The following is a 15141-nucleotide window of genomic DNA, read 5'->3' as shown; positions in this document are numbered from 1 at the left end:
TGACAGCTTAAAATAAACAAAAAGATAAATGTTCATCTTGCATAGCTACTTGAACTTACTGTCATAAGATGTTGAGAGCCAATAACTACCAGGGCAATGACAGAGATGTTTTTTGTAGAGCAGAAATACAGGATACATTGAACACCACTAAAAGTGGTTTTGGTCCTGTACTTTGAGGACGTGACTACTCTCTAGTGACATTCGAAAACCGTGTTCTTTCTTTAGATGAAATCAGTAAAACAGTCCTGCGGGTTGGTTTGGGGATTTTTTGTGGGGAGGTTGGGGAGAGGTAGGGTGTTAATAAAAATCGAAGGTGGCTGTTTCCTGCTGTCACCATGGCATCGGTTTTTGCAAGTGAGATGAAGTAGCGCTACGCACTGACAACTGTCTATGGGCTGCTTTGGGTTTTAGTTTCAAAAGCCCTGAAAATACGTGTGCTGCAGGTCTTCCACCTGTCTGTATTTTACATATTGTATATGTCTTTAATACATAGTTTCAAAGCAATGTTCATCTTCTAATCAAGTGCCTACTGCTTGTTTCCTGCAAAGGTTGTGGATGGTACGCCATGTAGCCCCGACTCCACCTCGGTGTGCGTCCAGGGGCAGTGCGTGAAGGCTGGCTGCGACCGCATGATAGGGTCCAACAAGAAGTTTGACAAATGCGGCATCTGCGGTGGCAACGGATCCACCTGCAAGAAAGTGTCGGGCACACTTGTCAGAGCAAAGTGAGTCTGTGACTGTGGCTGTTAATGTTAATTGTTTCAGTGGATGTTTTGCGGGTGTAAGCTTTGCGTTTCCAGGTCAGTGAAATGTTGCCCCAGTGTATCATTGTAACTGAGTGTTAATCTGTCAGAGTCACCTGACTGAAGGTAACTTGCAGTGAGATCCCAGCGAAAGAAAGCCCCTGACACATGGGCACACCTCTGCCGTAGCAGTAATGTGGGATGTGACTTAACAAATCCCTAAATGCATTAATTTGATTAGGTCAGCAGCTCACAAGCATAACGCTTCAGCTTCAGATGAGTTTCAGCCTTGTGCCGCACAGCTTCTTCCCTCTCGCAGGGAAGAGCAGAGGACTCAGTCTTCCTCTTCTCTCTTTGGCAGACCCGGCTACCATGATGTCGTCACCATTCCAGCTGGAGCGACAAACATTGAGGTGAAGCAAAGAAACCACAGGGGTGCAAGACACGACGGCAGCTTCCTCGCCATCAAAGCCGCAGATGGCACCTATGTCCTCAATGGCGATTACACCCTGTCGACGCTGGAGCAGGACATCACCTACAAGGGCAGCGTGCTGAGGTACAGCGGCTCCTCCGCCGCCCTGGAGAGGATCCGTAGCTTCAGCCCTCTGAAGGAGCCGCTGACCATCCAGGTCCTCACAGTGGGGGACCTGCCACAGCCCAAGATCAAGTTCACCTATTTTGTGAAGAAGCCTGCGCAGCCTGGGTCGGAGAAGGTCCCCAGTAAAAAGAAAGAGTCCTTCAATGCCATTAGGGAGATCATCTCCTCTGAGTGGGTCATTGAGGAGTGGGGAGAGTGCTCCAAGTCATGTGGCTCGGGCTGGCAGCGGCGGGCAGTGGAGTGCCGGGATCCCCGGGGGCGGCCGGCCACCGACTGTGCCCGGGAGCTGAAGCCCAGCGACGTCCGTCCCTGTGCCGACGTGCCCTGCCCACAGTGGCAGCTGGGGGACTGGTCGCCCTGCTCTAAGACGTGTGGGAAAGGTTTCAAGAAGAGGTTGTTGAAATGTATTTCTTACGACGGCAGCGTCCTGCCACAAGAAAGCTGTGAGCCCTCCAAGAAACCGAAACACCTAATAGACTTCTGCAACATTATGGACTGCAGTTAAATAGTATAAGTTGGGAAAGCTAATTTTTTTTAATTATTATTATTATAATTTTATTTTTTTCCTTCAGAACAGTGCACTGAAAAAAAAAAAGGGCTAGAGGCAGCGCATGTGTTTCTGCATACAACATTCATGGTGAGGACCCATTGAGGTGGGACAGCACAAAGAGCTTCAGTTGGCGTCATATCCTGAAAATACCCAGCCAACTGCAAATTTGATAGGATAACAGACCCGTGTCACTCACTCATCTTCAACAGATAAGGCCTGAGGGCATTACAATTGCCCTTTTTTAAGTCTCTTAGAAATTAAACAGTACAGGAGCAGTGGCCAAAACACACTTAAGGAAACATTTTGGGGTTCGGTTATTTCTCCCTTCTTCTGGATTTATGTTGTGGTACTGATCAAGTCCCCGTGTGTAGGAAGGGGAAGGAAAGGGCAGTGGAAAAGATAGCTTAAAGTAATTGGTCAGGGCTTACCTACCTCAAGAAGGGGAAGAAAGTGAAAAAAAAAAAAAAGATTGGAAAAGGAGCTTTAACTATTTCATTCATGGCTGCTATTGTTTCAGAGAATAGTTTTATACAAAAATAAAGCCATATTCTCTACCTGTAAAGAGTAAGAAATACCAAGAACAGTCAGTCAACTCCACAAATGACTAGAATGTAATTTTTCTGAAGTGCCTTTATGTCATCCCAATGTGCCTGTCCACTTCTCTCATCCACTCCGATGCCCTTGTGGCGATATAGCATAATCCAGAGGCTAGGAGAAGCGGAACTCCTCGTGGAGCAGGTAGCATCTCTGAGTAGTTGCTCTTTGTGCCTTCTGTATACCTTCCACTGGCTTTTCCGATTCGAGCTTGGTCCTACCATCCTCCCAACCCGACTGATGATATTTGTGAGCGTTTGAGTCATGCTTCCACTTTCGAATCTTTCACCTTACCCCAGCCAATGGAAATTACTTGCATTTGGGTTTAAAAAAAAGCAGATCAAAGAAATCCCACTATCAATGGGAACCTCTCCCATGCGGCCTCTGATGGGTTTGTCGTGCTCAAATCACTGGTAAGGCGGGAAGACAAAGCTGAAGGATAGCAGGTCCATCCACAGCAATACGCCAGCATTCACATAATTAAAGTTTGTGCCAGTCCATAGACAACGAGAGAATATGGCTTTCCATATGTATATAGTAAAATATATTGCTATAGATTTTATATACTTTATAAGTATTTTATATTTCTTTCCCTTCTGGGAAGGGTTATAATTTGTAATAAATGCATATAATGAGCGTATTTATTTTTATACTTCTTGTCTAATGTGATCTTCTAAGTTATCACTTTTTTAAAAGGACATATAACAAGGATAGAGTATTTATACAGTATAATATGTTACTAGAGGTAATAAATGAACCCTATAAATTTTGGAAATGGAGCGTCTTTATTTCACTGGAGTAAAACCAGTCTGTCGAGCAGAAGGAGCTTAGATTCCCAGGCAACGTTATGAAAAAAGCTAACCCACATTTTTCAAAATGACTGGTAGCTTAGGCTACTAATTGACTGTGTTAGTGAAGGGGGTTGGAAAACTCTGCCCATAATGTCATATACCATGCAAAAAGGGGTAATTTTGTATTTTATTACTTAACCACTAACAAACAGGGTGCTCAGCACTGCTGGTTTGTCTTTTTTTTTTTAAATGGAGCACAACTTGACTGATGCCACCGGTTTTCATAACTGCTTACAGAGGGAGGATTGCTGTCAGTGGTGTTTATAGCCAACAAAACAATGTACCAGAAGTAGCAGTTTTACCTGCTCCACATAACCTTTCCCAGCTGGGAAAGAAGCAGTCAGAATTCAAAGCCATTCACTAGCAGTCAGAGGTTTCCCTCACAAATTTCTGGAGGGCCTCCTGATCATGCTTTTCTAATTAGAAGTACTGTATGAATGAGCTGTTCTGAGGCTGTTGGTAACACGTTTTATAATATTAAAATACATACTGAGCATCAAGAAACTGATTTTTGCTCCCTCATTTCTGATCTCATGACCATTGCAGTCGAGGGAAAATCTTCTGTTGAACTTGGTAGGATTTCTGCCATGGAATTTGAGACATCAGTCATTTGTGAATACTTTTGGCTTTGTGTCATATAAAAATCTATTAAAACTTCCTTTGCCAATGTTTGGACTCCGTCTTGCAGAAATAGTTCCCACTTTATTCCATGGTTAAAACCCTGGCCCCTCTAGAGCACATAGAGAAATTCTCATCGCGTCACACTTCATTGAGCATTACTCTTGTCTTAGACATGCACAAATACTGGGGGAACTTTTACTTCTAGCACTATTTAGGAGGGGGGTGATCACTTTCTGGTATTATGAATGCTTAAAAGTATTTATAAATACAACAAATAATGCTTCATTCAATTGTACATATAGGTATGTGTATTTCAGTACAGCAGGCTAAAGTGAGGAATAGATACATTTTTCAAGAGAAAAAGACACGTTTCTATTATTTTCACTTTCTGCTCTTGCTCTTTGTCCTCCCGGACTTCACACCCTAACACACAGCTGCAGGTTGGTGTCTCCATTTAAGGGCCCATGCACCAACAGTTCTAAAACTGCAAGATTTGACCCTGTCTCACCATAGAACTGGTGAGATCCTTGACTTCTGGATGACGGCAATTGCCCAACCTAGCAGAAATACTCAAGGCAAGCTAGGAAATCCCTGGAGAGGAAACTTCTCCCAGGCCTACCCATATCGATTAAAGCAAGCTCAAGGTGCCAACATGCTCTCGCTTCTCATGGTAGAGCTTAAGGAGGCTCCTGGGAGAGAAAAGTGGCGTTTCACAGGCATCACCTTTCATGCTGAAGGGAATTTGGATCCAATCAAACGCAGCAAATTCCCCCTTCTTTAACAAAAGGTGTTGAGGTGGTTTTTCATTTCCAAAATCCCTGCATTACCTAGAATAGATCAGGTGGCCCCATGGTTAACTAGAGCTACGTGAGGGGTCGGAGAGGGTGAGGGAAGCCAAACACATTTGGTATTTTGCGACAAGAAATGGCAATAACAACAAATTATTATTACTTTTTTACACTCTTGCAAATGGCTGCGTAATAAAATGAGTGATGAACTAATAAAAAGTTATGATATAATGGCAGCCTATTTTCTATGGCAGCATTCATTACTTTAGAGCATAAACATAGCAGCAGGAGGTCAACACATTACCCACATTCGTAGCGCAGCTGACCGAGACTGCGTGCTTTTCCTTCACTAGATCATGAATTCTCAGCAGTTGCATCTGTCGCACAGCAACACGGTCCATGAAGTTATATCCTTTGTTGAATAGGGCTGAGTGGCTAAGACCATGTTGCAAATAATATATTAATTAAGCAACCAAAGAACTGCTCCCCGCCTGCCCCCCCAAAGCACCCTTTAGTTAGAAGGAAGTCTGCTGCTCTGGGTGACCCTGCAAGGGGAATCAAGCAAAACTAGTGGAGGGCAGCTTAGCTGTGTAGCAGTCAAGATCACAGTTAAACACTTCCCCTGCCTGAAGAGTCTGGTGATTCACAGCTTTTATTACAAAGGGCTGGATAGTTCAGTGCCTTTTGCGTGCATGTTCGTTACCGTTAGCAGGAACCCCAAGACCTCACCACTGACTCATAAGGCACGCTGTCAGGAGCAGGAGTGGCACAGAGGCTTATGATGGTGTAAGGGCTATCGCTTCCTGCCAGCCCAGGTGCTCGCTCCTTGGGCCAGAGCCACTGCTTCCACTGATGTCCAAAGGGGTGTCAGACCCTGAACGACATGTTGTTTTCACACAGGTTGTCTCAGCTGTGCAGGTTGACTGGTTGGTTTGGAGGTTTCTGGTACCCAGCATTTCAGCTGAGGACAACCTCACCCTGGTCTGGAGCCAAACTTACCTGGCTTTGTCCCCAGTTCAGAGAAGCCAGGTACTATAGCCTCTTTGGTTTTTATCATTTTTTTATTGCAAGATAAATAGGTTTAGCTGAGTAGCATGGGCTTGGGAGGTTAAACTGTGTCTTCAAGTTTTTTCAGAGGTGTGGGGAGAGGCAGTGTCTAAACAAATGAACTGTGCCTTCCTCATTCAGCCTTGGTTTCTTTCACTGGTTTCGTGAGTGATCTTCCAGTTCTTGGTAAGGCTAAAAGGTCTCTCCACTGGCAGAGTGGTGCAAATGAAAGCGACGCAGTGATTAGTTCTTGGCCATTTCAGGCATCATGAGACTGAGGAAAAAAAAAATCTTTCCAGCCTTTCAGAGGCCTTAAAGAGCTTGGTGCTGGGGCAGAAGTCAACTCTGAGGGATACATCTTCAGAACCCAGTCTTCAAACTTCTAACTCCAGAAAACTGAGTTTGAAGAGGAAAATAGTTATGCTGGAGAGCCACCTTTCAGGCTGGTTAGATATAAAACTCTGGCATCTATGCTGGGTAAGCACTGGAAATGGTGCTATTAGAAGAACTGCTGTAACTGTTAAAATAATAAATAATATGTTTTACTGCTTGAAATGTTATTAACAGTAAATAAGAAAGAGAAAAAACAACCCAAACAGTATGTGACAAGGTTCTCAGGCTGCTGCATTCCTCTCTCTTTAGTCTAATTTGTTGTCTAAGCAAGAGATGCTGTTGCCCAAATAACTGTTTTGCCACTGATTGTAACAACATGGGGTTTCACTGCAAAGGAAGGTCAGTTGCTCTTTCAGAAGTTGGTTCTGTGTAAGCTTTCAGAGTAAAGAAACAACTCTATATATCTGCTATGGAAAAAGCCTGAAATTGCCTAGAGCTGCTCTCCACTTTAGCCACTGATACCTGCATTACAGAGCCATCAGTTTCCTGGGTATATTCAAAGCTGTAGTTTCAATGTCAGGATACTGAGTTAGAGAGTAACGCCCCCCCCCCCCCCCCCCAGGTATGTACACAAGCAATGCTCTGATCTGCCAGGTACTCACAAAGCTGGCATCTCGCCTTCTGAAGCACAGCTCCCATACAGCTTGTAATGTGGCAGCTGGATTCCTTCATCGGTAGCTTCACGGCAGCTTTCATTCAAGCCGACGTCTCCAAGCACTGCTTGTGTTTCAGTAGGAGCCTGCCCTGCCTTGCACGGAAAAGCAGCAAAGACCTTGGCTTTTATCACTGCCACATCACAAGGGAGTGAGAACAAGTAAAGTAATTATGTGATTTGTTGAATGTTGTAGGAAAAGTAGGTGCTGGGGGAGGAGGGAGGGGGAGGGACGGAATTTCACACAAAATACCTTAACCCACTAGCTGTTAGGGAACAGAGAAGAAAATGCTCCTGAAGAAATTCAGAAAGGCAGCTTCAGAAGAACAGCCCAGACCCCTCAGCAAACACTCCCACATCAGTGTCTGGCTTCTGCTCATCAGCTGGCAGTAAAATTTCTCACACATCTTTGCTTTCACAGCCTGACGTTGCTCTCAGTCTCATACAGCCAGGGTATAATTAGGTGAAAAATTGTCCCTAGCAAAGGTGCCCCAAATACAGCAAACTGACAGCTCAGCCTCCCCACACCTCTCCCCCTCAAAACAGGGATGAATCCCTAGGACACAGCCAGGCGATGACAGGAGTGTAAACAAGTATCCTGCAATAATGCCCCCCCCCCCCCCCATTTCAGATAAACATTTACATTTTGCCTCATTTTGCATAAACAGCGTCCACTGCTATAACACTGTCCTGGTTCTGGCCAGGCCAGAGTTACCCTCCCCAAGCAGCCAGCACAGGTTAGCCTGGCATCACTCCCCCATAAAAGGATCTATTGGACTGTGTGGATCCGATGGTCTGGCACATCAGATCCACAGAATTACCAAGGCATCCAGTGTACCCTAATGCTATCAAACTATGAATGGTCAGAGCCCATCTACATTTCCAGAGTGACAGGGGGATCCCAACAGTTGACTTTACTAGAAGCAGAGGCAGGAAAATGTCACCTATGTGTAACAATATTGGTCTCCCTGTAAAGCAGGGTATTGCAAGGCTCACTCAGTAGCTCTTCCATGCCAGTCCCAAACCTTGACGCTGTCCTAGTAAAACAGCAGCCAGAAGCATGCATTCATGCTTGATACCCCCTCTCTGAACACAAAACACCAAAGCCTGGTGTCATCCGGCGCCTTTGCCTGTAAGCTGGCTACGTGCGCTTGGCAGCTTCAGTGCAGTAAAAGGATGGTCCTTTGTCACCATGAGCTGGTGAGATCCCAGATGCCTGGACAACATGTACATTTAAGCATCCCAAGTCTAAGTTGAATTGGTGTGAAATCTGCCATCCTTACCATACTGTGCTGCTGTGTAAGAATGCTACAAAACTGGTTTGAGTTTCTACCAGGTCAAGATCCTTCCCGGATATTCCATTTGAAAATTAGTATCTTCTCCAGTATCAGTTACGCTTAACTATAATATATTTTCCTATGAGCACAAAAAGGAGCCAGTTGTTCCAAGATAACAGGAACAATTGGAGCTACGGAAAGAGGGAAGTCATATGGTAAAGATTATCATCAGGCAAGCTGAAGGCAGCGGCCATTCTAATTGTGCACCAATACATTTTTCAGTACATGCCAGACGACATGCCTCTTTCCTCCCAAACAACTTCAATACATACTGCCACTTTCTAATATTTTTATGCACAAAAACAGAGATGGAATTAGGCAAAGAAAAGATTAGGGAGAGAAAAAAAAATAGAGAGAAAAGAAAAATTTGGGAAAAAAGACAACTGAAGCTCAGTTATTTGGATTAAAAATTTCTCTGCCAGCAACACGTGTTAATGGGGAAACTTTTCTATTTATTTTTTTCTATTCTAATTGAAAAGAAATGCCACCAAAAAGTATGAAGCTTTAAAACAATTATGGAGCCTTAAAACAATCCACTTCTGTTTTTTCTTATTCTGTTTACTTCAGTTTTCTGACAACCAGGCTGGCGAAACTAATGGATGCTGCCATATCAGGAAAGCAGGATGCTCCCAGACATACACTGAAGGCACAGCTATGCCAGAAAGTGGGTCATTCTGCAACGTCTGGCAGATGGGCAGTGGCTAAAGCTGACATCACCAGGGCAGCATTTGTATTACAAATGGCTTCAAAGCTGCATAGATATTGACCACATCCCACCGACGCCTGCCCTTCTTATGTTTCTCACACATATGATCCACTTTTGCCTACCAAGAGCTTTGAATAATTAACTTAAGCAGGAAAAACATAAAGTACTCTAAACCAAGTCACAAAACTGGCCTCGTCTGTAGCTACTTTAATGAAAGAAAGCTGTCCTGTGGTACAGCTCTGATTCAACAGGGCACTTCCGTGCACGCTCAGCCCACCATGATTTAGGTCAGCGATGGTTAAACCTGAGAGGCAAAAGGAAGAGCTTGCCTTCTTTTATTGAATCTGAATCTTAGTTATATATGGAATTAACTCCAGAGGCCAAACTTGGGTTGGAAGTCTTTCATAAACAGGTGGGAAGGGAAGGGAAGGGAAGGGAAGGGAAGGGAAGGGAAGGGAAGGGAAGACGAAGGGAAGGGAAGGGAAGGGAAGGGAAGGGAAGGGAAGGGAAGGGAAGAGAAGGGAAGGGAAGGGAAGGGAAGGGAAGGGAAGGGAAGGGAAGGGAAGGGAAGGGAAGGGAAGGGAAGGGAAGGGAAGGGAAGGGAAGGGAAGGGAAGGGAAGGGAAGGGAAGGGAAGGGAAGGGAAGGGAAGGGAAGGGAAGGGAAGGGAAGGGAAGGGAAGGGAAGGGAAGGGAAGGGAAGGGAAGGGAAGGGAAGGGAAGGGAAGGGAAGGGAAGGGAAGGGAAGGGAAGGGAAGGGAAGGGAAGGGAAGGGAAGGGAAGGGAAGGGAAGGGAAGGGAAGGGAAGGGAAGGGAAGGGAAGGGAAGGGAAGGGAAGGGAAGGGAAGGGAAGGGAAGGGAAGGGAAGGGAAGGGAAGGGAAGGGAAGGGAAGGGAAGGGAAGGGAAGGGAAGGGAAGACGAAGGGAAGAAGAAAGAGAAGAAGGGAAGAAGAAAAAGAAGAAGGGACGAAGAAGGAAAGAAGAAGGAAAGAAGAAAGAGAAGAAGAAGGGAAGAAAGGGAGAAAGGACAAAGGGAAGTAACTTCTGTTTAATTGTTAATCGTGGAAAGTTTTGAAACGTATGATTTCATGATGAGGTCTAGGCAGATTTAGAAGTGAATTAAATGCACTGCAATGTCCATCTCCTTTTTCTCTCCCAATGAACACACATTTGGGGCTATGCTACAATAATGAAGATAGATGTTTTCCATTTCTCATTATCCTCGTGCTGGAACAAGTGCAGAGCACAACACGGAAGCACTAGAGGGACTCAGCTGCCTTTGATGAATTAAAAAAAAACAGATTTAAAAAAACCCAAAAACCTCCACACATGTTTCCGCTTGATTCTTTTAATTTATAGCTCTATTTATTTGCATTTTTAAAGGAATAATAGCTGATGTCAGAAAGGAGAGCCCCCAGAGTGACATGTGAATTGAGCTCTAGCTGGAGTCGATCCAAGGGGACACTAAACAGCTGCCTGGCAGACGAGAAGGTCGGAGGTATCAAAGAATATAAATGTAAAAATCCTGCATAAAATAATTTTGAATCTGGTATAAGCTAGCAAAACCCAGGCAATTCAGAGCTAATGCTTCCATTTGCATAGGGACAAAAATTGGTATAAGCCTGTTTCCAAAGCTCAGTCTGAAGTAATGGATATTGTCCACATAAGGACACTGGCTTTGGTGAGGCTGTGTCATATACTTACAACTTTATTCCAGGTTTTAAATTAGATTCCTGTTGGTCCAACTTTAAAACTCAGTAGATTGTTATTATTTAAGTCTGTGCCACAGATGTTCCCAGCACTGCAGGAGAGCTTTAACTGCGAGGAAGGGATGAGAGAGGTCCTGCCTTTGGGGTGCAGCTCACAAGATGAGCTGAAGACATCCCCGGTGCTGTGAGGGCAGGAGGGAAGCTTTGCAGCTGGGGTCTCCTACCAGGAGATGGCCTCTCAAGAGTTTCTGGATGAAAGTTCATGGACAATACTGACAGAATACTTTTTGGGAATTTGACAGGTATGCAAGCACTTGAAACAGTCTCTGGGTTGCTTATAGCAGTATGGAAATTTCACTTTCTAGTACTGAGATGGACATGTAAAGACTTGAAGGAGAAGGTGAAGATGTTGGCAACAGCATCTAGCTTAAAGTAAGTTAGTGACTTCATCTTGGTGCCAGAGGTGCTTTGAGATTTTGCGAAGCAGCCTCTCTAGCCAGGTTCCCCTTCCCCAGCTGCAGGTACTGGCATTCCCCTGGGGCTCCAGGACCAATGCAAACCTACTCCACTGTGGGGCCAAGCACAACCGTATGCAGCCCACAGACAGTGTGATCCTGATCTGAGCTCAAAGCTATCAAAATGACTTGTGTGCTCAGCATCCTTGATTCTACACATCGCTGGTTCCTCTCAAGACCCATGTTCTCACTGGTAACATGCCAAATATTTTGTTCTAAGAACAAAAAATAAAGCCAAGGATTGCATACAATGTGCCCTAAAGCCACTAGGAGAGAGCTTCCCATTAGAAATGGCTGATCTGATGACTGCTTGCAGGCTACCAGATGTGGAGCAAGAAGGCTGCCTGTAAGGATGAACAGGGCACAACTTCCCGGAACAGACAGGAGGTCCTAGCCACTCAGCTCAAACAGCTTTGCAGCGGGTAACACTACAAAGGACCTTGTTAAGTCAGGAGAGGGCAAAACCTATTTTATTGTTTCCAGCAGAGACTTGGTTTAGTGACTTAGCCTGAAAAGGAACACTGTGTCAGAGGGCAGAAAATGCCATTTCAGAAAGGAACCGTACTTATTGTCCAGGTGTTTTTAGCTGTCACTTCTAGGGAAGAATCACTTTTCTTTTTAATGTCAGTGACAATAGAGGGCCCTTTGACAGAACTGGGTTGAAGAACGAGGTTTGACCTGCTGCTATCCAGGCAGCCCCAGCTCTGCACCCATAAAGACTCGACCTGTTGCGGAGCGGCTCTGGGAGCTACAGGGTGGAAAACAAAAAGATGGTGGATTTTTTTTTCAGCTCCAGGAAAATGGATCCTACAATTTGCATTTGATTTCAGCTGGATGCCAGGAAAGTGCTTCAAAGAATGGAAATCATTTGCTACTCAAGCCCTGAACTACTAAAAGGTAAGTGTTTGGCACATACATTTTTGCGACTGGAGAGGAGAATTTTTAACCTGCAGGCATGCTGCTTAGCATTTCACCACAATTCACATGACCATGGGTTTTTCCACCTACCTCAGTATCTGACACGCTAAATGTCAAGTGGCCCAAGTCCTTCATGTTATACTTCAGCAGAGCCTGATGTATATTGTAGCCGGCCAGTTCTCTTCGTGCTTCGGGTCTGCCTACGCGTCTGACTAGTGAGAGCTTGTTTGCTTTTGCCAGGGGCTGTTTGACAGACTCACGCAAGACCTGCCTAAGTAAGGCTTGCTCTTAAAAGCATTGCTGGCATAGTAATGTCATTGAAGAACATGGAAAAGAAAAACACAACCCAATTTGTTATACCTGCAACAGCAAAAAATCCTAATGAAGATGCATTTATAAGTGGCCTAAGCCCCTTATTCTATTCTGAGGACTGATCTAAGCTATACCAACAAGGAAATTTCATTCACTGATCTAAATTTGGTTTGCATTTTAACATGTACAGAAATAGCTCCACTGGTTAAAGCCATGTTGCAAATCCAGTTACATACAGACAAGCATTAAATAGCTTTCTCTTGCATGCTTTGGGAAATCAGTCTCCTTCTCCCCTTCATTTTTCATGTTGCATGGGAGGCAAAGTGAGGCAATAAATGTCTTCTCTCTACTGCCTCTCCTTGCTGCTCAGAGGTGCAGCAGATCACAAAGCCAGCGCTCCTGCTTTTTTCCTTCATTTGAAACCACAATGTGATGGGGCTGCGAAGGAGCTTGGGTGTCACGCATCTTCTCTTACATGTCTCTGTCACCCTGTTAGCTATCCACTGACTTCTTAAAGTATTTGGGCCATCAGAATCCTGGAGGCTATTTCAAAGTATTTCAGGAGCTGGGTAGCATATGAGGTTTGCTGATGCCTCCATGAAAACCATCTTAATGGACATAAATTTACACAAATAAGCATCCAATACCCGTGAGAGTCAAAATTTCACCTCACTTGCCATTTCAGCTTACTGAAGATAATAAAATCTACCCCATATGCTTCTCAGCAGGGTCAGTGATGGAAAAGCTGACAAATCCTCAGGAGACAAAGCACAGTCGGCAGTACTTTAAAATCTGAGAATGACAGCATTATTTTTGGAAACAATAAATGCTATTTTTAAACAATTTAATATCACAATCCTTTGAAATCCAAATGTGAAGGTAGTGTCATGCAGAAGCAACAGTTACAGCAGTCTTGTTTAAGCTTAAATTTAATATCAAATATTCATTACAGACGAGCTTTGTTCCCTAGCAATAAGATGTCTGCACATTAGAGATGCACGACTTCTTCAAAGAACTGCCAGATTATGGGATTACTCTAAGGAAACTTTCGCAACGGCACTTGATTCCTTCCTGATGAAGTGATTTTTCCACAACACTTTGCTCTTATAGCATATTGGCAGATGAAGAGAGACTGGGGAATGAAATACATTTGCTAGTACTACATAGTAGCAATAAATGCAAACCTTGGCGTCCTAAGGAAGGCGCCCAGCCCTATGGGTATACATGTAACAGTAAAGCCACAGGAGGTCAACACAGTTCCCTTTATAAGCAGTTAAGATCAGTCCATTCCTCTTAGCAACATCACAGCAGGGAGGTTTGGGCCCAGAACTGTTTAAGCTACAATGACGACTGGAAACACTTTATCGAGTAGAGTTTGAAATATCCCAGCTTCCCCAATCTGTCCAAACTGTATGTAGAACAAGGATGGCACCACCACAGGGGAAAGGCGGGAAAATGCAGAGCTTTCCTCCATCACAAGCTAACGGAGGCAGGGGGCCAGGCAGCCCCTGCGCCAAGAGACCCGCAAGAGACTCAGCAGCTGTGGCTTCCTCCATGCCAGAGACACAGAGCAGCTTTGCTGAGAAGGTGCTCCATGTCACCTGAGGGTGGGAAGTCCTTGAGACAGGGAAGAAGAAGACCCAGCAGCTTCACAGTCTACTTACCCTGCTGAAGGGGGAGAAGCAATGGCAGCCGGGCTCAGCATGAGGCCCATTTATTCGCCGTAGTAGTAGGCTAGTATGTGATGATGGGCTCTCCCGGCTGAACAGGGCTGCAGAGCCAGGTAAGGCCTTTGACTTGGACAGTATTCCTGTGGGTGGCTCTGGCAAGAGAGACACACAGGTGAGGAGAGTGGTCTCCAGGGAAGCAGCTCTCAGCACTGACACTTTCTTTCCAGCATGTATGGCCCAGAGCCCTTTTTTCCTCCTGTTTCACAAACCCAAGGGCTGTTCCCAAGGCACCTCCACTGCTCAGGGTGAATGACCACGTCCTCCTCCTCAGGCACCAGCATGACAGGAAAGCCATGCACATGAGTGAGGGTCAGGCATCCCAGACCAAGAGGTTTTCTCCACCTTCCCAGCTGGGTCCATGCTGGTTAATTTAATGTGACCCAGGTGGCAGATGGAAGAAATATGTCTCCAAAGAAAAGACCAAGTGGGACATGTTGGCTGCAGCCCTTGGATTAGCTGCAGCTGGTTGAATTTGAGGCAGTGGCTTTCTCTTCCTCCCCTGTAAAATGCTTTGTACTATAGTGCTACAATAACACAGCTAATTACAGACCAATGTTTGCTTTAAGTGACAGAGGTTAAAATGTACAGTCATACAGTCTTTAATTACTAAATTTCCTGCCTTTTGGGTACTTATCTTTACAGTCTGTGTGTTCTTTTATGTGTGTTACAAGCAGTGAAATGATGCTGTAGTTGAGTTTGACTGAGAGGTAGAGTATTATTTTAAGTGGCTTTATCAGAAACAACTATTTTTGAGAGCAGGAAGCTTTCCATTTTTGTTTGAAATGTAAATATTGTGCAATGGTGTATGTGTTGCAAATGTTAGAAAGGAATTCTGAAAAGCTGTTAGCAGGTGCTAAAAGAAACACAGAGTACCCTGTTTATAATGGCTGGAATAAGGATAATTTATCCCTTATTGTTTATATTAATCTTTTTTTTTTTTCACCTCAGTAGTTGCACAAATAAGCAACCATTTTATTTTTACTGTGTTTTTAGTTTAAAGTTGGAGAAGATTATTTTTTTATTTGCCAAGGGCTGAGTAGGTCTTTCAAATGTGATGAGCTCTACATTAACAAATGTCCT

At 44.5% G+C, this 15141-nt stretch overlaps 1 protein-coding gene across 1 annotated transcript in view; it reads left to right on the top strand.

Annotated features, from left to right (window-relative positions):
• ADAMTS1 (ADAM metallopeptidase with thrombospondin type 1 motif 1) overlaps window positions 1-3259 on the top strand; it is an 8141-nt gene extending 4882 nt beyond the window's left edge. The window contains exons 8-9 of the mRNA XM_084270089.1: window positions 549-724; window positions 1104-3259. Of these exons, the coding sequence (XP_084126215.1) occupies window positions 549-724; window positions 1104-1845 (918 nt within the window). The 3' untranslated portion in view covers window positions 1846-3259. The remainder of the gene's footprint in view (window positions 1-548; window positions 725-1103) is intronic.
• Window positions 3260-15141: the final 11882 nt, after the last annotated feature.

This window comes from Gallinula chloropus (assembly GCF_964237585.1).
Source record: "Gallinula chloropus genome assembly, chromosome: 1".
NCBI lineage: Eukaryota > Metazoa > Chordata > Aves > Gruiformes > Rallidae > Gallinula > Gallinula chloropus.
The sequence above is the reverse complement of the archived record's forward strand: the minus strand, read 5'-3'. Positions and strand labels throughout refer to the sequence as shown.